The sequence below is a fragment of the Mya arenaria genome, chromosome 16 (assembly GCF_026914265.1).
Source record: "Mya arenaria isolate MELC-2E11 chromosome 16, ASM2691426v1".
Taxonomy (NCBI): domain Eukaryota; kingdom Metazoa; phylum Mollusca; class Bivalvia; order Myida; family Myidae; genus Mya; species Mya arenaria.
In genome coordinates this window covers 50683677-50710578 of record NC_069137.1, presented here as the reverse complement: position 1 = coordinate 50710578, position 26902 = coordinate 50683677, and the positions used below count along the sequence as shown (strand labels likewise).

The following is a 26902-nucleotide window of genomic DNA, read 5'->3' as shown; positions in this document are numbered from 1 at the left end:
AAGGGTTTTAATATGTACGCCGCAAAATAAACGTACTGAAAGTGTTTTAGTACGTACGCCGCAAAATATAAGTACTGAAAGTGTTTTAGTATGTACGCCGCAAAATAAAAGTACTGAAAGTGTATTAGTATGTACGCCGCAAAATTAAAGTATTGAAAGTGTTTTAGTATGGACACCCCAAAATAAACGTACTGAAAGAGTTTAAGTATGGACGCCCCAAAATAAAAGTACTGAAAGTGTTTTAGTATAAACGCCCCAAAATAAAAGTACCGAAAGTGTTTTAGTATGAACGCCCCAAAATAAAAGTACTGAAAGAGTTTTAGTATGGACGCCCCAAAATAAAGTACTGAAAGTGTTTTAGTATGGGCGCCCCAAAATAAAAGTACTAAAAATGTTTTAGTATGTACACCTCAAAATAAAAGTACTGAAAGGGTTTTAGTATGGGCGCCCCAAAATAAAGTACTGAAAGTGCTTGAAAATAGTCGCATTAAAATTGGTGATAGGCACATAAGAATGTGAAGAATCGAAGGCGCTTTAGCGGTCAACGAACCGTAGGGTATATTGTATAGGTACCATAAAAATTCAAAATAGTGAAATTGTATGAATATTGCCACTTCAGTGAATTAAAAAAAGTTTCATACTTTAAGTAATACATTGTATTCACAGTAATAGTCATTACCAAAGCGTTATGCAGTCATATTGTCGTTTTAAAAAGTAATGTAATACATGTACTTTTATATACAAAAAAGAAATAAAGTTTTATATTTTTGTCCTGTAATAAAACTATATATTTTATGTGAAAAAAAATCCTAGAGAGTAAAATGTAAGCGAATTCAATTATAAATGCTACATTAATACTTTTGATGAATTCATGATTATAAACATTATTAGCCAAATAATATATAGAATCTAACCTACTTGCAACGTTACCGCATCCATTTCTATTACAGTAGCTTTGGTCAGCGCAGCATTCAGAACATACAATTATATCCTGAGAATCTGATTGGTCATTAGCAGTGACGTCAGCTACTGCGTCATATGTGTCGTCATCTTCGTTCCTTGTAAAGAAACGCAGCGATGAGGAGATCGTTGCGATAAATCGCTGGGCGATCGATTTTTGGGTGCTGCGTTTTCCTACTGACCCACATAACTAAAAAGTAACGCTTATTTAACAATAACATTTAAGGGCTGATAGCATGTTTACTTGTGTTTGTGCTTTATAAATGCTGAAGAGCACGCAACCAAATTTCATCAAAAAATAAAGTTACAATGCAGTAAAGATTTCAAGGGGAGGTCCATATTTTGATTTATTATTATTCCCTTAAAATCCTCATTGCTATTTTAGAGAAGAAATCAACACATTTTACACCCGATCGCATGAACATGATGACAAACGACAATCAAAAATATCATTAAAAACTAGGAACACGAGTATTACCTTCCATTAAATTACACGTATGTAAAATATTTAAAAGGACAAACATTAGGTTGATGCAATAAAATATTATCTATTCCGACTTTAATGATCATAGTAAAAAATCATATGAGTTGTGTGTAGGTAAAAAACAATATCAGCGAAATTTAGCGCATTTATAAGTTCGCCAAATTGATATAAATGTTATTATTTATTATTATTATTATTATTATTATTATTATTATTATTATTATTATAGTTATTATTATAATTATTATAATTATTATTATTATTATTATTATTATTATTATTATATTATTATTATTATTATTATTATTATTATTATTATTATTATTGGGAATACGCTCGCGTGCCCTACTGCGTTCATACAGCATAAACGCGAGAAAAAATGCGATCAATCCTGAAATGAATTAGGAGTTTCTATGGAACAAGTTGAATTGTTAGACATGATGTGTTGTATGTTCATTTCATTTTTTATAACTCATTAATGGATGGTCATATGTGTATGAGTAAATGTCATTATATTTTCTGTCCCTGAACATACATAAGACGAAAGAATATATTGAGAGTAATTTGAACATCCAAGTGTTATTGGGTCATGGGAGTAGTGTAAATTACAGTATTGTTATTGGTACGGATTAAAGGGGCTGTACTCCGTATGATAAAATAGCGAAATTCTCCTACACATTTTTTTTTACAATTGGTACTTTACTTTTTTACAATTATGATAACAAAGCGTAACACACTATATTAGATAATTGTCTTGAGATTCGTTAGAGAAAAAAAAAAACTTTTTGGTGTCAATCTGGTGTACAGTCCCTTTTAAAGCATTACCTGTTTAGACCGACAGCCGACATTGTAACGTATGTATCCACCTGATGTGACATACTGTTCAATGTTGCATATCTGTGAAGTAAAAACAACGCAATAAAATCAATTGATAAAAAGTAATTGATATGTATAGTGTTCCTTACCTGAGATAAATACAAATATCATATATAATGGGGCGCGACAGAAATTTAACAGAAAAAGTGCAAAAAATGTATATATATATAGAGAGAGAGAGAGAGCGATTTGCCTCATTAGTTAACGGCATATCTCTCAGATATAAGATTTTCATATTTCCGTTCGAAAATAATGTTAAATTAAGAAAAATGCATAAAACATCAATTTTTGAACTGAAATTTAAAAATTCTGCGATCTTTTTGTTGTCAGCAATCTTATATAACTTGTTCCCATGGATTTTTGCAAAAATTGGCTCGTTCCAAGACAAAAATATAAAAACGGTGTCAAACGTTCAATTTGTGAGATTGCAGCTTTATAGGTGCATAATATATGCTGATGCAAGATTAAGTAATTCAAACGATTTTCATGTTTAACTCATTTGCCTTTATTGATCAAACCTTAAACAAACAAAAAGATTATGATTTGTGTTTTGTTAAAAAAATATATTTTGCACTTTAATTAAAAAATATGTCGCCACATAACTATTAAAAACTACCACTGTAAGGCTCATAATTTTTATCTGTTATTTTTATTCATTTTGTGCACTTAAAAGGAATGGGTGATTATGTATGTTAGTTATTGTATTTGATTTTTTGATTAAAACATTGGCATATGATCTTTAAATCATTATAATACACAAAATAAGGCACATAATTTACCTCATCGGCTGTACATGTCACCCGTCTGTTGCAATCCTCCGGGGAAAGAACACCACTACAATTCAGGCAATCCAGGGCTCCAACAGTTTGCAAAAGAGGCAGGCTTGTTGCTGAAACAATAGAAAATGAACTGTAGCAGTGTGTGTATACCACGTGATAAATTACGTCATATGCTTCGCGCGAAGGCAACATTTTGCTTAAAATGAAGACTTAAATCAAAGATAACTTTTCTTTAACTACACAATTTTAAATAAAACAAAGGGCAGTCTATGCCACTTAAAAAGCTCCGCCTTCGTTTTATTAGGTGATTAGTTTCCTCAAACACTTCAACAAATCTGTTTCCATAATAATGTTTTGACAGTGCTCCGTCAGACGGCCGTATAGTGAAAAGGTTTTTCGAAGTGTTTGAAGAAACTAAACTCTCAATCAAACTCTGGTAAAAGACCGAAGGCAAGGCTCCGTAAGAGGCGTAGACTGCGCTATGTTTCATCTAATATGCTGAAGAAATAGTGAAGTTATCTTTATCTTTAGTCTTCATTCGAAGCAAAATATTGCCTTCCGATCTAGCTTTTATGACGCAATTGATCACATGGTATACACACACTGTGTAGGCTACATGTAAATTTTTAGGCTTACGACTGAAGGCGCGACCTGCTTGCAAAAACACTATTTTAAATGACATCTAACTGAAACCGGTAAGTTTAAGTATAAAAATAATACAAACAATTACATATCTAAATCGACCTTATAACATCCATGAAACAAGTTTAAAGACAGTTTCTAGATATTAACACGAAATTTAAAGTATATTGTCGATTCGGTAAAAAACTGACGCCATCTTGAATATAAAATAATCATCAAAGATAGCGCTAGGCCATCAGTCGAATGCATGTATCAGAGGGTCAATGCTTCATATATACACATAAAACAATGGTAAACATACTAACAATTCAATAGCAACGTCATTGGAGAAACCAGTACCCAACAATTCAACAAAGACCCCTTTAAGACTAAAGCACAACATACATTAAACGAGGGACGCCCAACGTACAGACAATACAGGCAGATAACAAATGCACCAGTGTGTCCTTATAAATAAGTATTGGGGTTAATGCATTGGAACTTGAAACACGAGTTTACTAAAAGGTTATATAGTGCATCAATTATCATAAATACAAATTTAAATAATATAAGCAAAAGTTTTAACAGCATGAATAATAATTTCGAAACTGAACGGGAAAGCCTATCAACCAAGGACATTTCAGGGCCAGTGTTCATCCAGCCGGCTTATAGCCAACATTCCTAGCCAATGAGTCACCTTTCAGCCTATATTACGAGTTTTGAAGTCCTTCTACGGCACATGTGTATAGAGACTACTTCTTTTCATTGCTGGTATGATGAATCTTATTATTTTTTAATCAGATAATAGGTAAAATATATGACACCATTAATTGAAAAGCGACACATATGATGTGAAATTTAAGAAAGTCATAAATACTTTAAGGGTTTGTTACTAGCTCGTTATATATTAAAGAAATCAATTAACAACACCAGAACAGTTAACATTAATATACCTGTTGTTGCTGGAATTTGCGACGTGGTGTCTCCTGTCGCTAAAATGAAAAAAGAAATAGCATTTCAGTAATATAGAGATATCCAGGACACCTTTCCATGTATATAAACAAACAATAATCCATTGCCAAATATCAGCTATAGTTTTAAATGTTCTATCATCATTTTCAAAGCACTATAATTACACCTAATCTTCCATTCCTTAAATGAACTGCCTTTCGGCGATTGCGTTCATCAATCGATGAACGCAACATATTCGGACATGTTCGAATCGCAATTCATCGCATAACAATATGCATGAAATATGTTGATCTTGTTATTGTTTGTATTGTGTCAGCAGGTCCCGTAAAATATAAATCAACATTTTACAAAGTGCTAAGTTATTATATTTTAAACGTTTTGTTGTCAAAAGTTTTTCAATTTTTCGTTTAAAAGTGAATTCAAGTGGTTGATCTTTTCCCGCGTTATTGTGACGTCATTTGAATTTTTTTTATTCCGGTAACAGTCGAGTCGTCCTATTTACAGAATGGGTAAGAAAGTATTACTAAACGGTATTCCGAAATGAAACGTATTTTTTTAACGTTTCTTGAATAAAATAATGAACTATTGGTGTAAATAAAAGTAATGAATTGCGGGGTTGGTGTCATTATCGGGGATATGAACACAATTAGGCTGGTCAAAGTACGCGTGGAGTCCTTCGGACTCCACACACTTAAACCAGCCCAATTGCGTTCATACCCCGATAATGACATCAACCCCGCAATTCATTCCTTAAATAAGCTCTGTCGTGGACACCTGAAATATTCAAAATGTTATTGCAATTATTCTAAAATTATAATAATAAGTTTCATATTTCGGACACATAAGGAATGTTTATGTTTGTTTTAGTTAATTTGTATTTCTACCGAAACTGCCATACATGTATAAACAAATGTAAGCGTTTGATCATAACAACAATAACCATAAATTAGGAAATGCTAATCGGACTCAACTGTATTTTGGTTATCAAAGTCTACAGGTTCTGACTTCTCAATTAATATACAGTATCAACCACTCCCTTTGTCAAAAACACGAATTGATAATCAAGATATTGATAATCCCGTACGATTTTTTTGTTTTCCTTTTTAAGATACGTAAAGCGTTTTTTGTGGGTTTTTTTTTTCAATTATCAAATTGTGTTTCGAAAAACATAATAATTCATTTTTAACTTGATATTTTAAATAACCATGCCATTTTATGAGATAGCATTGGTTTATTATTGTGTTTTCAATTATAATCAACTAAATAATGACACTTATCCGGAATATTTAAAAACTAGAGATACAAACGTATAAACAGCACATACACAGACACGAACACCGCAAGCATGCATCAATTAGCGTCACCAGTAACTGAGGAAATTAAAGGGCATATTACCTGCCAAGCATAGGCTACAGAACCTCTGGCAGTGTTGTCGGGCTTTCTGAATGTCAGCGCAGAAGTTGAATGAATCGTTTAGGAACAAGCAGTTAGGCTCAGTGTCAACGCATGGTGCTGTACGTGTAAAAAAAGTTTCATAAGAGTAATGCCATAATTTATTGAATTATATGCCTTTCGGTGATGTGTCAGTGAAATAGTATTGATTTCTCACTGTTTCAAAATGTAAAATTACAATTTAAGAATTTTACTGTTCTGCCAATGTATTTAAAGTAAAACAATGTAAATAAAATGTTGGTTTCAGTGTAAGATCGCAAAATATTCACCTCGTGACGATACATGTTTAAGTGTTTTGTACTCACTCAGTGAAATACATTAAAGTAACAATCTTATTTAAAATCAATACATACAAATGTATAACAATCTTTGCATCATTAAAAAAACAATTTTCCCCATTAACATATGAAAACTGAGTGTTAGACATATCTTAGGAATATATTGTATTATACATGGTCCGAAAGTTCATTCAAATCCAGGATATCAAAATGCTACATCAACTTCTACATTTTATCGTTAACAAGAACGCTATAAACAAACTTGCGGCTTATCTATTTCTCATACGATTATACAAGTAACAAGTCGTACCTGTGGTGGTTGCGGGAGTGGGCGTGGTCGTTGGTATGTAGCTAGACTGGGGACACACTTGGTTACACCCGTCACCACGGCAACAGTAAAAACACTCGTTGGAAGCCGTCAGCTCAGTGTAAACACAATCCTGAAGCAAACACACCACACATAAAGTATACACGGCAAACTTGAGTTTAACGCAATAGAGTAATGTATTGCTTAATGTTTTATTAAGGACTTAAACTCCTTTGAGCATATCCTTTATATATACTGGTATATCAACGTAGATATAACATGCGCTTGTATTCCCTGTTTAAAGAGGTGAAGACAATTCCGATATCAAATGAAATGAAATTAACATTTATCATCACATGCTTGAAGGACTAAACAAAAAATTAAAAGAAAACAACATTTTTAATTTAGTTCTTTATGTTCAATATCTAGCAAGCATACTACAGAACTATTGCAACATTTTTTTCAACACCTAAATACCCTGCGCATAAAAGTAGTTCCCATAACAATTACATTTAAAGCTATAGTGTGGTAACTAACTGTTTTTCTTATGTGGAAGTACTTTTTCACTTCTTTAACTTACCATTGTTCCCATGCATTTGTGGAAGAATCCAATGGTATCTTTAAATACAGCACACACCTAAAATACACGAAAATAGTACAGTGAATCATTGAAACAAAATATATGTTTAAATACATATATGAAGAAAATTCGTTTAAATTTATATTCACACATTGTATGATTATCCTTGTCTTATCCAAATTTCAATGAAATGGCTATGTACCACCATGGACCATATTTATTTCCACAAAGTGTTAACCGCTAGTTTAGTTGATCGTAGTTTTGTGCATATATCTTCTCTCCTTTTTTCTGTTACAATTTTGATTCAAACTAAACATAACCGTTCAATTGAACATGACCTTATATGTAAGGATCTGCCGAAATTCAGTATGATATTATTAAGTTAGTGTTATATTGCTGTTTTTGTTCACCTTTAAAATATATAGTCACAACCTAAGCAATACAGATACTGTAGAATTATTGGCGACAAACGTTTCGTTTAATGATTTTGAAACAAACCCACAACATTATTGACAAAGGTTTGTGGTTTGGATACAACTCGAACCAACGATTTTCTGGTGTGCAGCCTTACATTCAAAAGTCTGCTTGAATCTTTAAAGCTGAACCGCTTTAATCCAAGTTGAATATCTGATAAAATTTACTTATCACTCATGTTCAGCAGAGCGGAAAAGACGGTCTTTGATTGTCCGACGGAAAGGTCTAGACTTCATATCCTAGCGCAACGCGTGTTAAGAATATGAATAATTGAGGATATGATTCTTATCAGATTGGTAGGAATCTGTACACCAGTTTTATTGAACTATTCCAAACGATTTCTGTATCAACGCTCTATGGTATGAATACACGACCATTAAACGCAAGCTTCACCACTTGACGGTGGTCCAAAGAAAACCACTAAAGCAACAGCTCCAACACTTTATTAGTATGTGCGTATTACCTGTGTGTAAGAAGTGCTTATTAGGTGTGTGGTGTTCCGGTGTAATTTTAGTACTAATTAACATTACAGTCATATTTGCATGCGCCAGAATGTTCGTACGGCTTATTCCTAAGCAACAGTGTACTTAAAATGCTAGCAGATTTCAAAATATGCACAAGACCCGTTCGGGAGAAAAGCTCCTGGCTCTACAGTTCGCACAGAATTGAAACGAAATCGTAGACAGCCTTCACTGTAATTGTTCATACACGGTATCACATTCTCCGACTTTCAAAGAAATATCCGTTTAGAAAAGTTATCAAATAAAATTTAAATCACATTCAAGTGTGTAGAAATAAACACAAGGCACAGCTGCACCATGGAATTTTCGACGGCTCATTTTCTTTGCGCCACTGTTAAGTGGTAGAGCTGGCGTTAAGTGGCCATGGAAAAGTACCGATGTGGGCATATGTAGTGAATAATTAAGTATGCTGATAGAGAGAGTAGGGGAGAAAGGATGGGGCAAGCTTGTCTTTACCTCTCCCTGATTACATTGTTGGAGATGAAGGCACTCGCCGTCATGCTTGTCGTGCTGGCTACACTGGTAGCATAAGGGTCCCAGACCGCTCACCGTAGGGCTTACCGTCGTGCCTGACATATAAAATACAAGTGGACAAGAGGTAACTAGCTTAAGTTCAACAAAGTCCAAACAGTCATCTGTTTCTTTTCTTTGCCGTGTAGTAATAACTGCAAACACGTATATCACGTGACAAGTATCACAATTAAAAAACTTAGAGGAATATGGATTTTTTTAGTGCAAGATCGTAATATATTTATGTAAGATCGTAATATATATTATGTAAGATCGTAATATATTTTATGTAATGTAATTTATGTAAGATAGTAATGTATTTTATGTAAGATCGTAATATATTTTATGTAAGATCGTAATATATTTTATGTAATATAATTTATGTAAGATAGTAATATATTTTATGTAAGATCGTAATATATTTTAGTGTATGATCGTAATATATTTTAGTGTAATATCGTAATATATTTTAGTGTAAGATCGTAATATACTTTAGTGTAAGATCGTAATATATTTTAGTGTAAGATCGTAATATACTTTAGTGTAAGATCGTAATATATTTCAGTGTAAGATCGTAATATATTTTAGTGTAAGATCGTAATATATTTTAGTGTAAGATCGTAATATACTTTAGTGTAAGATCGTAATATATTTTAGTGTAAGATCGTAATATATTTTAGTGTAAGATCGTAATATACTTTAGTGTAAGATCGTAATATATTTTAGTGTAAGATCGTAATATATTTTAGTGTAAGATCGTAATATATTTTAGTGTAAGATCGTAATGTATTTTATTGAGTGCACACCAAAAGCTTTATTTCACGAGTGGTGTAGCCACGAATTAAATATTTACATAAGATATTCACATGGTAAGATATTTTGCAATCTTACACCGAAACGAACAATGTCCCTTTTTAGTAAAAGCATTAAGAGGATATAAAATGATATTTGATTGTATTTATCCAGAAAATTCGCCAAATTATCTGCAAACGTAGCGTCATTTCGGAATCGAGGTCGTTGAAATAATGTCCCTGCTTTGTACGCGCTGACGTAAGATTTTAAAGTAAAAAATATTGCTTTAATTTACTCTGCTAAGAAATGTTGTAAAAATGTATTTCAGCAATATGGCTACAGTCATCCATGCCTAGATTCTTATGATACTGCTCCTAGGCTTGATCGACCCTAACTGTGCTCGCATATAAAAATAAACGTCAAAATCAGCCGATGTAAAACAAGAAATGTTTTAAGAATGGAAATATTGCCGTCTTATTCCAAATACACGTGAGACAAAGTTTGCTTTTTTAATTTCAAACTACGCGTCGTTATTTTTAATAGCTGATGCCATCAAAACAAACGTGTGGATCCTCATGGTTTATCTTTCTACCTGCTAATCGACTCTTATATTGTTCCACAACATCATTTTTAAACCGGTTCAAATCATTGATGAATGACAAAATGATTAAATAAAATGTAAATTAAAGAATAAGACATTGTTGACCATTGCGGCTTTCGGTTGATAATTGGCAACCCATGGTTGTAAACCATATACCAATATATTAATGAAACCCCGAGGGTAATACGCTGCTTTATTAAAAACAAATGCATTGGCTATACCTCGGTATACAAACGACTACTCACTCGCATATGATAAAGAGGTAGATGCGTGGGAGGGGCATAGGGATTTGTAAACAATACATAGCAGTTGCCTGTTTTGTCCTTTAAAAGAGCCGCATTCCCTTTTCACAATAACTGGAGAAAAACTGAATATTATTAAATGAAATTTCACATAAAGAAAATTATGCTCCGAATGCTTAATTAAATGCGATACAAGCATTTTGGATTGAAAAAGTAGCAATGTTTTTTTTAGTGATAAATCGCCTATTCAATCAGCCAAAATCTATTGCCTTTATTTTTGCCTCGATCTAATACAATTTAAATGTCAATAAAAATATCTTACTAAAATAACAGAGTAAGTATGATATGTTTTGTTTACTCATAACTTCTATGTTTAAATTTTAAAATCAATATTATATAAAGCAATACCAGGGTGAAATAAAAAAAATCCATAGTGAAGTTGTGCGCGCTAAATTTAGAAATTACTGTCGGTTTCCTTGCATGATTCTAAAAACAATATCATCCTTGAGTCCAAAATGTTTAAAGAAGTCACCTGGATACATTAAATACACTTCAATAAGTTAATGCATCTTAAACATACTGGGACTTTAACAATGAGAAGTACATTCTCGTACACCAGAGCGATGATCATTGTCCAACATTGAATGAAAGTGAATGTGAGTACTGCAACTCAGGCGTTTCAAAATTGTGTTATTTCGGTTTCACTCTAACACTCCTACACACAGGGTACAGAAGGTAGAAAATTCAGCTCTCTATATGCTTATCAAAGAATGCTCACCATGAGCCAATTTCTGACCACTGTGCGCAAGAGGGCTAAGTGCATAGTGCCACTGTGAATGACGGAGTGCTATAACGGCAATCGTTATCCTGCCCCTCGCCTTTTGAAAATGTCCATGAAAAAACGCGGCATTTGTTTTTTACAATTGCGCATTTTTTTCTTTCAATTTTGTAGAACTTTGCATAAAATCTATTGTCTTTTTACTTGAAATCCACAAAATAAACTTTTTATGATAAGTCTGTCTAGAGAAAAAAAAACACGCGATATTCAAGGTTTGAATGGCGTTTCTTTTATTTAACACCTAAATGTATGGCGGTATAAAGAAGATATGCGGCATTTTAGCAAACTATTTTCGCTTTTTTTATTGGCTATTTTCAGAAAGCGAGAGGAAGGGCGGAGATGACTCTAATAAGATTTCGTTGTAAATCTAGCAGTACGGCTAGTTACCTCTCGACTATTTTCCGTCACAATATAAAAATAATAATATATAAAAATATTAATGACCTGCCGTTTATGCTATTTTCGAACCTTTGAAAGTAGTGTGTAAATATGTTTTCATTATTTTACAAAGTTAAACAGGTCGGTTGGGTTTAAACAATATAAACTGCAATAAAACATTTTTAAATTAAATATTACAAATTTTAGCACAATCGAACGATTTCTTTGGTTATACAGTCGAACCCCGTTGGTTCGAACTCGCTTGGCTCGAATTCCTCATTGGCTCGAACTAGATGGAAAGGACCGATTTCATAATATTGATGGTGAACAGTGCCGCTAGGCCCGAATATTCCGAGGCTCGAGGTGTTTTCACCGGTCCCTGGGAGTTCGAGCCAACGGGGTTCGACTGTATTACATTAAAAGGAGACACTATGATATTCGTTCGGGTAACGTTTAACATGGGTATGAAGTCAAAAACGCTTCTAAATAAAAGATAATATATAAAATAATTTTATATGTGCGTTTGTTTCTGATTAAATTGTTGTTTTAATCACCTTTTTTATTCAATTTCAATAGATAACCTAACTTTCTTTTGCCACTTCTCTGTACGCATATATATTTTAAAAGTATTTTATTGCTTTTGTTTCTTTAATATGAAGCGTTGCTTAAAATATTATTTACTCTGACGTCACAATTATTTTAAACAGACATATTAATAAACCGGTATAGGTTCAAATTTTGGATATTCAGGTACAAAACCGTAAAAATAAATACATATCCAATAATATAATCAAAGCTAATTGGTTAACTGTCATTATCATAATTAGGCAAATAATTAGAACAACTGATTAAAGGAATGTCAATGTGAAATGTTAAAAATCAATTTGTACTGGTCAAAAATAATAAAACAATCAAAGCAGTATACGGTCATTATCAATTTAACTACCGCAAACGTCAACTATGACGTTTTTCAGTGTTTAACGTCAACGCGACATTTTCTATATTAAATGATAAAAATAAACAAATTTATTCATTTCGAGAAGAATTTTCGTAAGGATAATTTCGCATAATATACATTTTCGTTCAATTATTTTCGCTGAAGAAAATAAGAGAAATACTTTATATCCTTGCAAAAAAGTTAACCATTATCGAAATAAAAACATTTGCAACTTGTTACTGTTTTTTTAGAAATTAAAAGATTCGAAACGATAAAAAAAACATGGAATATTTACAAGCTGGACGTTTTGTAAATGTAGTTGTAATAGTCTTCACAATAGCAAGCGGGGTTAATGGACGGAACTTGGTATGTATTACTGTTTGATTTGATTAGCTTATTGAAATAAGGCAAAATGATAAATAGAATTAATAATTATGTAGTACAGTCGAACCTCGATGACTCGAACTCACAGAGATCGACGAAAATACCTCGAGCCTCGAAAAGTTCGAGCCAAGCGGGAATGCGTACCTTCAGTATGAAGAAATCGGTCCTATACATTCTGTTCGGCACAATGAGGAATTCGAGCCAAGCGAGTTCGAGTCAACGGGTTTAGACTGTATTAGTTATTAAACCATTTTGGAATAACCGTTTGTTTTTACTTACTAGCTCATGAGTTTAATATTTAACTGACAATATATTTTTTTGATAAATATATAAACATGAACATGAAAATATTTGATTTAATTCTTAGTATTCTTGTTAAAATAAAGCAATGTTATATTTTCACCCGAATGTTAACGAACTGTTGTTATTTACTCAACTTAATTGTCCCCTACATAACCATTCGGAACACCTCGATCATTTTCAATCGACATCAACATCAGTTGAATGCCGAAATAATAATAATAATAATAATAATAATAATAATAATAATAATAATAATAATAATAATAATAATAATAATAATGATAATAATAATAATAATGATAGTAGTAATAATAATAATAATAATAATTCATTGTAGACTTTTAACGTGTATTTTGTATAATTGGGTTTAATTTAATTGCCAGTGAAGTGTATTATTGGTTATAGAATTAAGATTTTTAAGAGTCAAGTCATCGGGGTAAACTGCTAAATTAAAATAACCACGTGATCTAAAAAAAAAATGTCTGGGAATGAGCAAAAAGTTGCATCATTGTCAGATGCCAGTGATATAAGACTACTGACAAGATATCAGATCACTGTTTTTCATATTAACATTCGAAAATTAAAATTGTATGGCTAAAAGCATAATAACCCTTTAAGAGTTTTTCGGCAGTTTTCAATTCAGATTTTTTTTTAGGTCTCTTATATGACTGAATTTAATGAAGGCATTGATGTCAAAATCAGTTAATTAAAACAAATGTCAAAGCTGTCATCAACAGCAAATAAAACTTATATGAAACATTTTCCATAAGATTGTATTCCCAAATGTTGTTCAACAATGCTCCCGACAGACGGTATAACAGATTCGCGTTCTTCTAGTAATTATGCATAACATTAACATAGGCTAAATACAAAGAAAAAAGGTTTTTATCCCATGAAATCAGCTGTTTCTTTTGTATTGTAAATAACCTTACAATTATAATTAAAAGAAAATCGAAATTTAACTAATATGTTTGCATGAATGAAAATTATAGCGCGCTCTGCCTGCTGGCACTCATGCGTTTATAATATCATGAACACACAGACAAAAGCAATTAATCCTTTATAATACAATAAAAAAAAATCTTTATTTTTCAGTATGACTGGAACCAGCGAAGAACCACTCAGATCAGACGCCCATTCTTCCAACATCAACGACACATTCCTGATCAACACCAAAGACATATCTCACTATCCCGACATAATTCAGACATGATCGTTCCAGCCGTTAGCCGTTATAATACTAGACAACAATCTTCGTTTGGAAATACCATCAATGACAAATTTATAAGTGCTCAAATTGGAATCCAACAATTTAAAAGTCGCGGACACAATTCGAACCAAATTCATTCCAACATGTTGGTTAAAGCAAATGCTTTTAAACGGCCAAGGAGAAAGTTGAATTTGAACCTTGTTATAGACGCAAAGGCCCGTCAGCATAGATTGACTGTTCGAGGTTCTCGATTTGATAAGATCAATTTGAAACATTCTATGAAAAATGGAAACATCAACATTAAAAGGAATGGACAAAAAACAGACATAACAATTACAAGAACCAACACAGGTACACGAAACTCTCCAATCCTTGACGTTCTGAAAGGATTTACTATGAAGGATGAAAAATCATCAGCTGTGTTTGTAAAACCCGACTTAATTCATAATTCATTCAAATCAGCTGGATCTGATATCAATGCCTTAGTTCCATCTACGATCAAACCAATTGCCAGCGTAGAAAGTCCATCAACAATAAATCAATTGAAGAATGTGTATGCTGTGCCTGACGCAGTGTCAAACCTCGGACACGTCGTCAGCGATAGTCTTGTTAACAGTAACAGTGTAAAAGCAGAATCATATTTGAAACCAGCAACAAAAAGCGCAATGAACACGAACATAGCTTCAACTCGGACCTTGAAAGACTCGTTGCCAATCGGATCATCCCAATCATCATCATCATTATCATTATCAGCTTCAACTCCAGCAGCAACAGCAAATTTTCCATCATCAAAAGCAGCATCGGTACCATCTACATTAGGAGCTAGACATTCACTAAAAGCAGCATCAGTACAATCTACATTAGAAGGGACACATTCACCATTAAAATTGTCATCCTTACCATCAAAATTCACATCAACAAAACCAGTATCATTAATATCACTAACATTACAAACGCCACTTTCATCAACATTAAGCCCTATTTGGACACGGACGTCTTCCCTTTCATCTGTAAGATCTGCAAACGGTATATCAAAATCGTCAACGAAATCACCAAAGAAATCAACAGTTGCCAACAAAAAGTCAAACTTGGTTGCGTATGCGAGTTCAGGAGAAATGAAAACCGCTACTGGAGACAAAATTCATGCAACATCAGGACGACACACACCATCAACCAATCAAATCGCAGTAACTGAAGTTACGGAAACACCCGATGCACCCGATATAAGTCATGCAACATCGGGGCGACAAACACAATCAACCAATCAAATCGCAGTGGCTGAAGTTACGGAAACACCCGATGCACCCGATATGCCTGATATACCAGATGAACAGGATCAACAAGAAATCAATGAATCAGCATATTCCGACTGAGATTTTTTCCACTCTCCAAAATGTTTTCTGGTTGATTTGCATTGCAATTAAATGAACTGATAGCCTACTGTTTTTTGTTGTTTTAAAAACTTGCTTCCGAAATCTTTAACTCATTTCCGCATTAATCAAAAAGATTCTGGCTGATTTGCTTTGCATTAAAATGAACTGATACCCTATTGTTTTTTGTTGCCGTTTTTAAAACTTGCTTTCGAAACCTTTAACTCATTTTCACATTAATTTCAATATTTTTTTATCATTTTCCTCCAATAATTTCTATCTTAACACTTGGAATGCTCTTTTAACTTCAGAAGTCAAAATATTTGGGGGGTTTAAATGAACTGAAAACAACATATTAATATTTTTTTCAATGTAAATTTCAATATCGAATACGACATAGTTAAATATCAAGTTTTACTTATCAGTGTGTGCCTTTTGTATTCTACCATTGGAACATATTATTTTACACTTTAAGCATTCACAATCGCAAAAAAAATACGGTGTTCATGTGTAGTCGTTTCTGAAAAATGTATGCTCATCGTTTTCACAAATCGTTTCCTTATTATTCTGCTTTTACACTGTTGCTGGTCAACATGTTATAATAAAGCTATAAAATTTATTTTGAGCTAGTGTGTTTGTTCGAAGAAAAAATGCAGGCGATACTGGTATTATTGCGGTGACATCATTTAGACAAGTTAATTTTAGCTATAATTCAAAATACACATGATGTTGTTTTACATATTGCCAGTAACAATTCGCACATGTTTAGCCAGATGTATAACTCCGGGTTTCCTAATTTCCTAGTTACGCCCCTTGCGTTCGCTCCATGGCTCTCGTGTATCATAAACAACCTCTATACAGTTAACTTAACAGTCGAGCCCCAATGGCTCGAATTCGATTGGCTCGAACTCTCTAGGCTCGAATTCCTGGTTGGCCCGAATTCTTCATTGGCTCGACCAACCTCGAGGCAACGAGATTCGACTGTTGTATGTTTACCGTAAAATTTCGCGATGATAAATTGCTTTGTCATATCAAAACGCGAATGGTGTAGTGAAATGGATACAAATATTTATTATAATATTAAGTTTAATGTCATCGTGTTTAAATTTCATAGTGATTCGAGTAGTTTATGATAAGATGAGTTATGGTTTTAGAAATATATTAGTCAAAATATATTGTCATTTATTAATCATTTCATTTTTTGTGGTATACATAATTATACAGTCGAACCCCGTTGGCTCGAACTCCCAGAGACTCGCGAAAATACATCAAGTCTTGAAACTTCGAACCAAGAGGGAAATGCTTAGCTTCAGATTATTGAAATCGGTCTTTCACATCCAGTTCGAGCAAACGATGATTTCGAGCCAAGCGTGTTCGAGCCAACGGGGTTCGACTATAGTGCTTTAGCAGTTGTCTAACCAAGAGAATCAAATAGTAATAAATGAGTGGCGTTGTTAATGTGCTTGTTCTATGTTTCAATGGATATTATATATTGATGCTTGAAGTTTTAGAGTCATGACTTTTGAACGTTTACAATGGGCCGTAAATCTGAAAATATGTAAGTCTGAGCTCTGGCAGTATCGCGTAAGGGTATAATCATTTTGCTTTTTTGTAAGTAAGTGAAAACAATACCTGCCCTGGTAGCTCGCGTCGTTTGCTGATCATTTGCTGAAAAAAAGAAACGATTTGTAATAAAAAAAAATTCGAAAATTTATTAGTTATTTTTCAAATTGGTTGCTTTCATATGAATGAAAATTAAATCTCAATTTCAACAATTTCTAACTATTATTAAATTCGTAGGGTATTAAAAGTCAGAAAGTATCAAAACCTTCTAAAGGTTAATGTCGATTGGTACCATCTGGCTATAACGACACAATATGAATTGAATGCGTTGGTTACACATTTACCTCTCATAATACTGCAATGGCAGTCCCAGTACTCAATACCTTTTCTAGCACATTCTTCAATGTGTGAATACCACGTGATAAATTGCGTCATGAATGCTACGTCAGAAGGCAATATTTTGATTTGAAAAAACAACTTAAAACAAAGATAACTATACTATTTCTTCACCATGAAACATGGCGCAGTCTACGCCGTTTACGGAGCCCTGCCTTTGGTCTTTTACCAGATTTTAATTGAGAGTTTAGTTTCTCAAAACACTTCGACAAACCTTTTCACGATACGGCCGTCTGACGGAACACTGTCAAAACATTATTTTGGAAACAGGTTTGTCGAAGTGTTTGATGAAACTAATCGCCTCATCAAACTCCGGTAATGAAACAAATGCGGGGCTTTTTAAGCGTTTTAGACTGCCCTTGGTTTTAAATAAAATGGTGTAGTAAAAGAAACATGGCATATTTGCCCATGCGCTATGCGATAAAACAATAAAAAATAACATCTGACAAACAATAAGGGATCGAAATGTCTTAAATATAGGGGTTGAAAAGTCTTCAATATGTTAATCAAAATATTTCAGGTAGGGGTTGAAAAGTCTTCAAAATAAGGGGTTGAATCAGATGGGGTTTGAAATGTTTAATAGTTGAAATGTCTCCGTTTTGAGAAAGGGGTTAAAAAGAATTGCAGTTGAAAAGTCTTGGGGTTGAAAGGTCTTGGGGTTAAAACGTCTTGGGGTTGAAAAGTCCTGCTCTCAGTCTTAATACTAAGATAGGGGTTGAAAAGTTTAAGGGTTAAAATGTCTCCGTTTTGAGAAAGGGGTTGAAAAACCTTGGGGTTAAAAGGTCTTGGGGTTAAAAAGTCTTGGGGGTGAAAGATATTTGGGGTTAAAACGTCTTGGGGGTGAAAGGTCCTGCTCCCAGTCTTAAAACTAAGATAGAGGTTGAAAGGTCTAAGGCTTAAAACGTCTCCGTTTTGAGAAAGGGGTTGAAAACCCTTGGGGTTGAAAGGTCTTGGGGTTAAAACGTCTTGGGGTTGAAAGGTCCTGCCCCCATTCCTAATACTAAGATAGGGGTTGAAAAGTCTAAGGCTTAAAACGTCTCCGTTTTGAGAAAGGGGTTGAAAACCCTTGGGGTTGAACGGTCTTTGGGGTTAAAACGTATTGGGGTTGAAAGGTCCTGCTCCCAATCTTAATACTAAGATAGGGGTTGAAAAGTCTAAGGGTTAAAATGTCTCCGTTTTGAGAAAGGGGTTGAAAAACATTGGGGTTGAACGGTCTTTGGGGTTAAAACGTCTTGGGGTTGAAAGGTCCTGCTCCCAATCTTAATACTAAGATAGGGGTTGAAAAGTCTAAGGGTTAAAATGTCTCCGTTTTGAGAAAGGGGTTAAAACCCTGGGGTTGAAAGGTCTTGGGGTTAAAAAGTCTTGGGGGTGAAAGGTCCTGCCCCCAGTCCTAATACTAAGATAGGGGTTGAAAAGTCTTAGGGTTTAGATTATCCGTTTTGAGAAAGAGGTTGAAAAGTCTTGGGGTTAAAAAGTCTTAGGGTAAAAAAAAACTTGGGGTTGAAAGGTCCTGCCCCAAGTCCTAATACTAAAATAGGGGTTGAAATGTCTTAGGGTTTAAATGTATCCGTTTTAAGAAAGGGGTTGAAAAGTTTTAGGGTTGAAAAGTCTTAGGGTAAAAGATATTTGGGTTGAAAGGGTCCACATATCTTGACCAATACTATGTTCGGGTCACCAACTTGGAACGATTAGAGAAACAAACGTTCAATGGGTATACTTACGGCATCTTTTACACGTCACAGGACAAGTTACCCGTGCCAAGAGGTCATCGTCACAAATATGCGGGTTGGTCTGACAGCCGTTTACGTCCAGGTCTACGCATGACCCGGATACCGCATCCACGTGCAGGCAAACCACCCATAGTAATACGATGGCTGAAAAAGTAGCATTTTATTTCCGGATATCATGTATAATATTGACAAATGTTGACATGTTGTGACCGTCATCCTCAATTACAGTCGAACTTAGCCACAATAATGCATGTTTAGGGAGCTTTATTTAACATTTGGATATTCATTTTGTTCCCTAAACGCCACAAGTCGACTGATTCATACCAATTTGAAATATATTATTCAACAGTAACCCCAAAATATTGAACACTGCATTGTTAAAGATGCACTCTTACTCTCAAATAAGATTTACCACATTTAGTGATATTGATTTAATATTCCAAAAAAGGATGAATAAATGTCGACAACAATGCTTCTTTACAAGGATACCAAGTTAAATTTGAAAGAAATGAGCATTAAACACGGTATCTATACCTTGGAGACTAATGTAGATCACAGTAAATCTTTTAGCATTCACCAATCATTTAATATGTTTTGCTCCTTCTGCTATTAAATACACGGTTACGATCTTGTAGTCAGTAATTGATAGTTTCCAGAAATGCATTATTTAGTAAGTAGTTAAAGGTTTATCTATCAAGATTAACGTTTTTTATACATGTGTACGTACTGATTTTGAATAAGAGTGTCACTTTAATAAAACCACTAACGTCACATATAAATTATTTTTATCAGATACCTTCCTCTTATAACACTTAAATATTTCATGAAACATTAATTCTGATCGACTTTTGTCAACAAGGAATCGCCATTTTGAACCTATCTAGCAGGTGCCCGTTATCTTTCCGCTCAATATATACATGTACTTAACGCTGGGATCTGTCAATCACGAGCATAATAGGTGCAGTAACTGGCTTATACCATGTTGTCAAGAACAACGTTCAATAAACAACTTGCGTAATTGTTTAGTTATATTTATTCGCGATACTTATTGCTCCGCCTACGGGTAACGGGTGTAGTATGATAACGGGAAAGTTAACCAATTCAAAATATAACATCTCATATATTAGTAAAAAAAATTATATATTACAGTTTGTTACATTCTCATTATAAGAAGACACGCAAAACAAACCGGACCTGCAAAATATCACCTCGAGTCAATATTTACTTTCCGGATCAAATGCAGTAATACTAACCATATTGTATTAAACAATTATTATTGATAAAAGTAAATGATTTACCTTTCGTTTCAACGGCAAACATATCCTCACTTTAACCAATGTTAGTAAGTAGTTGAAGTTATACGAAGATCATCCTTATCTTCAATGATTTTTGTCCTTGCATTACATATATACATACAGTTATGATAACAGATTTAAATGCACTCTCTCTATCATAGAATTCTCAAGCATGTTTAACTAGTATAGTTAAAAGAACTCTATCATTTATAGCTCACAAACATGGTTGTATTGCTATATATATTTAATAGTTAAAGGCACTAGATGACATAGATTCATAAAATACGCAATGCCATTCAATCGCTATTGTTTTACAATGTATGTTTTATTCTATTTGTATGAGGATAAAGAGCTTCTACTCATGATGTACATTTTTTGTTTATTTCTTAACTCGATTTTGCTTCGAATCGATTGATACCTACAATGTAACCAAAAATATTAAACCGGTTTTAGAAGGTAGTAGGGCTACAGACAACTATATCTTCACAACAAGTATGTTTATGATAAAACAACGAAAACTACAAGGAGAAGCTCAGTGGCTAGTGATATAACGAATACCCTGAAGGTCTGACACAATGTGTGTAAACCACGTGATGAATAGCGTCATATATGCTACATCGGAAGGCAACATTTTGCTTAAAATGAAGTCTTAAATCAAAGATAACTTTTCTTTTATAACACCATGTTAAATGAAACAAAGGGCGGTCTATGCCGCTTAAAGAGCCCCGCATTTGTTTTATCACCAAAATTTGATAAGGCCATTAGTTTTATCAGACACTTCGACAAACCTGTTTCCAAAATAATGTTTTGACAGTGCTCTGTCAGACGGCCGTATTGCGAAAAAGTTTGTCAAAGTGTTTAAAGAAACTGAACTCTCAATTAAAATCTGGTAAAAGACCGAAGGCAGGGCTCCGTAAGCGGCGTAGACATTGCTATGTTTCAATTAAAATAGTAAAGAAATAGTGATGATAACTTTGTTTAAAGTCTCAAATCAAAAGATTGTCTTCCGCCGTAGCATTCATGACACAGTTTATCACGTGGTATACATACACTGTGACAGACATCAACCAAGATACACACACAGTCACAATACAAAGCAGACAGACTATACACTCATAAAAAAAAGTATTTTTCGATAACAAGGTTACCGCTTTCAGTGTGTATATACCACGTGATAAATTGCGTCATAAATGCTACATCGGAAGGCAATTTTTTGCTTCGAATGAAGAAAGAAAAATAACATAACCATTTCTTAATCATTTTAAATGAAAAAGCGCAGTTCACGCCGCTTAAAAAGCCCCGCCCACGATGTCATTTTTGTACCTTACCACCTTTGTACTCCATTTTACAGGCTTCTTCAAATATTCGTAAGTGTTACAAGCTTAAAAAGCTTTTTGTATTTAGCCAAATGCTGGTCTTAGTCTTCACTGAGCTAAAATTAGTGTATCGTGATTGTCATAAAGATAGTACATTAAACAAAAATTGAAAAATGTACACACTACACGATTTATCTCAAAGCATGGTAGGCTTTGCTAAATCTTGTTATAATGGACTTATACTGGCTCAAGAAAACCAGGCCAGATGCAGTCTGGATATTAATACGTTTTTATTATCAATTATCAATTTCCTTTTCCATATCCAAAAGTGTAAATACAGCACGCCGTATTGAAAAATCTGTATCGACATACTGTCGTTTTCTGACTCCGTATCATGCGAGTACCGTGTGTAGTCTCGGAACTACTTCCGCCTTGCTTAAAATAGCGTGACAAAACGCCCTGGTAAACGGATCAACTTTTGTATACATAAAAGTACCTAACTTTAGTCACGCTCCAGTAACATGTAAATATTCAGGAACGTGGTTCTTCAGAAACATAAGGATAAGCACGAAGAAGAGAGCACTTCCAACCTATCTAGAGAACTAGTTGTTTGCCATTTCGAAGCTCATAAATTGTAGCATTATCATAATCATTTTAATCAAAACGCATACTTTCATTATTTATTTTTTTAAAAACTCTTATACCTTTCTTTTAATTAGGCTATGGAAAAAATAAGCAATCGACTTTGGCTTTGCCCGTTTACAGAACTTCCGGTTCGGCTGATGTTGAATTTCCATATGGAGTCTGATGTCATGATTTCAGCTTGATCCCCGTGTCGAAATTCCGGCTTCGTATCACGGATGCTGCTGTATCTCAATATGGAGATTTCTGTCTGATATGAAGAGTTGTACTTGATCCCTGTACAGAACTTCCGGTTTGGTATCACGGGTGCTGCTGCATTTAAATATTGAGCTTCCGGTCTGATATCATGAGTTCTGCTTGATCCAAGTACGGGACTTCCGGCTTGGAATCACGGAAAGTGCTGTATCTCAATATTAAACTTCCGGTCTGATATCATAAGTTCTGCTTGATCCAAATACGGGACTTCCGGCTGGGAATCACGGAAAGTGCTGCATCTCAATATTAAACTTCCGGTCTGATATCATAAGTTCTGCTTGATCCAAGTACGGGACTTCCGGCTTGGAATCACGGACGGTGATGCATCTGAATATGGAGCTTCGGTCTGATTTATTTATCTCTGTACGATCCCTGAACCGAACTTCCGGCTTGGTATCACGGATGCGGTTGTTTCTTAATACGAAGCTTCTGGTCCGGAAAAGCGTTGTTTGTTTCATACTCCCCAACAAATATCAAAGGTATGAGCCTTGTGGTTTGAAACAAGAAGATTTTGAAAATATTTCTTAAATAAGTCTGTAGGCAACTTGTGACCACAGGTGCAGTGCCAGTTTTGACCCCTGAGGGGCATAATTTGAACAAATAATTTATGTTTGGATGATATCTTGGGATTCGCACAGTCTTTGTTATTCTTGCAGATAGTTTACATAAAAAATAGGAGAATCTTTAATGTGCATGAAATGTTAACTGGTATCATTGTCGCAAATGAAATTACGTACATTGTGTACTTTAAGAAAAACTGAAATATCATTTTTTTTCAATTTATAAATAATTGATATAATCATGAACAAGATATGTTTGTCAAACATTATGGCCTTGATGATTGAACTTATGACTCCTGAAAACAACAGGGGTCATCTAATGACTTATTGATTTTAGGGGTCTTTGGGCCTAAGGTCAATGACACAGTGAACTTTAACGCAAAAAGGTTAACAAAACTTCTCCGACTGATAACTAAATAATGCCTTGTCCTATGGTCATCAAACTTGACATGGAGGCTTGACCTGACCAGTCGATGACCCTTATTGATTAGAGGGGTCATTGGGTCTATGGTCAAGGTAACAGTGACTTTGAATGCTAAAAGTTTGTCCAAGTGATAACTCGCCAATGCCTGCACCCATGGCCCTCAAACTTGACTTGGAGGTTGGGCCTGACTAGTTCATGACCCCTATTGATTTTAGTGATAATCGGGTCAAAGGAGGTCAAGGTAGAAAACCATTTATTAAAACATATGTATTCAAAGATACAGTAAATATGCATCACTCAAATATAACATTATAACAACAACAACAACATCAACCTATTTTCAAATCCATTCTAAATTATTATTAAGAGAAAAAATGCGATGTTTATATAATAGTTAATTGCTCATAAAGCATGGCAATGGAGGTAAATATGCTTTAAATTGAAAATACAAACTGCATCATTTACACTTTTGTATAATTAGATCAGTTAACAAGAGCTGTCACAGAGACAGCTTTTCAGTGTAAGGATTGAAAAGTTTCGGCGAAACATGCATGGATCACTGTGAATTTAGATTAGAATGATGCCTGCGAAGATTTGTGTAAAATTCAAAACATTTAGTTTTTAATGAAATACAGACTTGATGGTACGCTTGATCGTTGAGTACCGTTGTAATAAATCTCAAATCAATAAATCAAGTAGTTGGTGAGATATTAACTTATATGTGCTTACATGCAAAACCTTGACCAAAATTTCTAAGTCGAATAATAAAGGGGCAAAATTTATATTATATGCAGGATAGAGTTATCTAACTTGATTAATTAAGAAGGTTGAATGGCTGGGAGCCCTTGTATAAAGTTTCAATGCAATGCATGTTGTATTTGCTGAGATATTAACATAAATGTGGTTACATGCAAAATTCTAACCAGAATTTCTAACTTCAAAAATAAAGGGCCATAATTTGCAAAATCAGTTATCTAAGTTGGTTATTCAAGTAGGTTGAGTGGTTGAGTACCAATGTATAAAGTCTCAATGCAATACATCAAGTAGTTGCTGAGATATTAACATATGTGTGCTAACAAGCAAAACCTTAACCAGAATTTCCAAGTCGCATAATAAAGGGGCAAAAATTATATAATATGTAAGATAAAGTTATTTTACTTGATTAATTAAGAAGGTTGATTGGGATCCTGTGTTTAAAGTTTCAATGCAATACATGATGTATTCGCTGAGGTTTTGACTTAAAAGTGGTTACATGCATAACCTTAACCAGAATTTCTATGTTGAATGAAAAAGGGTCATTATTTGAATTTATTGCAAACTAGAGTTATCTTACTTGGTTATTTACGTAGATTGGATGGTTGAGTACCATTGTATAAAGTCTCAATGCAATACATCAAGTAGTTGCTGATATATTTACCTATGTGTGCTTACATGCAAAACCTTAACCAGAATTTCTAAGTCTAATAATAAAGGCATAATTTGCATTAAATAAAAATTAGAGTTATCTAACTTGGTTAATTAAGTAGGTTTGATGATTGAGTACCATTTTATAAAGTCTTTATGCAATACATCAAGTAGTTGCTGAGATATTAACCTATGTGTGCTTACATGCAAAACATTAACCAGAATTTCTAAGTCAAATAAAGGCCTATTATTTGCATTATATTCAAATATAAGTGTTATCTACATGTAACTTCATTAATTTAGTAGGTTAGATAGTTGGGAATATATATCCAAAGTCTCAATGCATAAATGATGTATTTACTGAGATAATTACTTAAAGCTGCACTCTCACAGATTGAACATTTTGACAACTTTTTTTTATTTTTTGTCTTGGAACGAGCCAATTTTTGCGAAAATCCATGGAAAACATTTAAATAAGACAGCTGACAAAAAATTAGAACACAGATTTTTATATTTTAGTTCAAGAATTGATCTTTTATGCATTTTTCTTAAACGTAACGGTTTAGGCCATAAAACATTAATTTTTGAAAGGAAATATGAAAATCTACGATCTGATTTTTTGTCAGCAATCTTATATCAATGGTTTTCAGATAATTACGCAATAACTTGCTCATTCCAAGACAAAAATAAAAAAGTTGTAAAAATGGTAAATCTGAGTGCAGCTTTAAAGTTGCTTGCATGCTAAACCTCAACATAGATGTGACGCCGACACTGATGCCAGGGTGAGTAGTATAGCTCTCCTTATTCTTCGAATAGACGAGCTAATTAATAGGCTCATTTATAAAAACAGTTTAAAACAGACTTACTACTTAGCATGTACAAGTCATGAATTTTCAAGAAGTATTCAATTGTCGACATAGGACCTGACAAATTAAATTGATGCTTATTCATAGGCAAAAGTTCAACCTAAAATTATTTGTAAGGTTTAGCCAAGTTTAGAAAAAGGAAGATATTATAGAAAAATGGAAATGTTGCTATCAAAATGTACATTGTATCATGCTGTGAAGAACATAAATATCATCATTTTGAAAAACAACATTATAAATGTGTTCAATTCAAATAGTTTTAGGCTTCAACTGCCTGATTTATTAAGGAAGTATGTGTTCATAATCATTTACTGGTCACCATTATTGCAGAGGAGTGCTATTAACGAAAGACAGGGTGTAGCACCCTTCTATCACTCATTGCTAAAACTGAAGTTTATCACTTGAAATCAATATGAACATAAATAATTGCCAATAAAAACAGTGATACTGGTTTCATCAGCTCAGTGGCAGGATCATTCTCAAACCTTAGATTAAGTTTATATAGAGTACATATCAGCATATTAACATCAAGTGTTTGTTTTTCACTTATTTAAGGGTCTTGGGACTGTTGGTTTGGAACAT

At 33.7% G+C, this 26902-nt stretch overlaps 1 protein-coding gene across 1 annotated transcript in view; it reads right to left on the bottom strand.

Annotated features, from left to right (window-relative positions):
- LOC128221770 (uncharacterized) overlaps positions 1 to 20922 on the bottom strand; it is a 97025-nt gene extending 76103 nt beyond the window's left edge. Inside the window, exons 1-11 of the mRNA XM_052930372.1 lie at positions 20857 to 20922; positions 19550 to 19702; positions 17502 to 17537; positions 8761 to 8873; positions 7310 to 7366; positions 6733 to 6862; positions 6088 to 6204; positions 4674 to 4712; positions 3100 to 3209; positions 2270 to 2341; positions 919 to 1150 (exon numbers count right to left, since the gene is read on the bottom strand). Coding sequence (XP_052786332.1) covers positions 919 to 1150; positions 2270 to 2341; positions 3100 to 3209; positions 4674 to 4712; positions 6088 to 6204; positions 6733 to 6862; positions 7310 to 7366; positions 8761 to 8873; positions 17502 to 17537; positions 19550 to 19702; positions 20857 to 20878 — 1081 coding nt within the window. The 5' untranslated portion in view covers positions 20879 to 20922. The remainder of the gene's footprint in view (positions 1 to 918; positions 1151 to 2269; positions 2342 to 3099; positions 3210 to 4673; positions 4713 to 6087; positions 6205 to 6732; positions 6863 to 7309; positions 7367 to 8760; positions 8874 to 17501; positions 17538 to 19549; positions 19703 to 20856) is intronic.
- Between the last annotated feature and the right edge of the window lie 5980 nt (positions 20923 to 26902).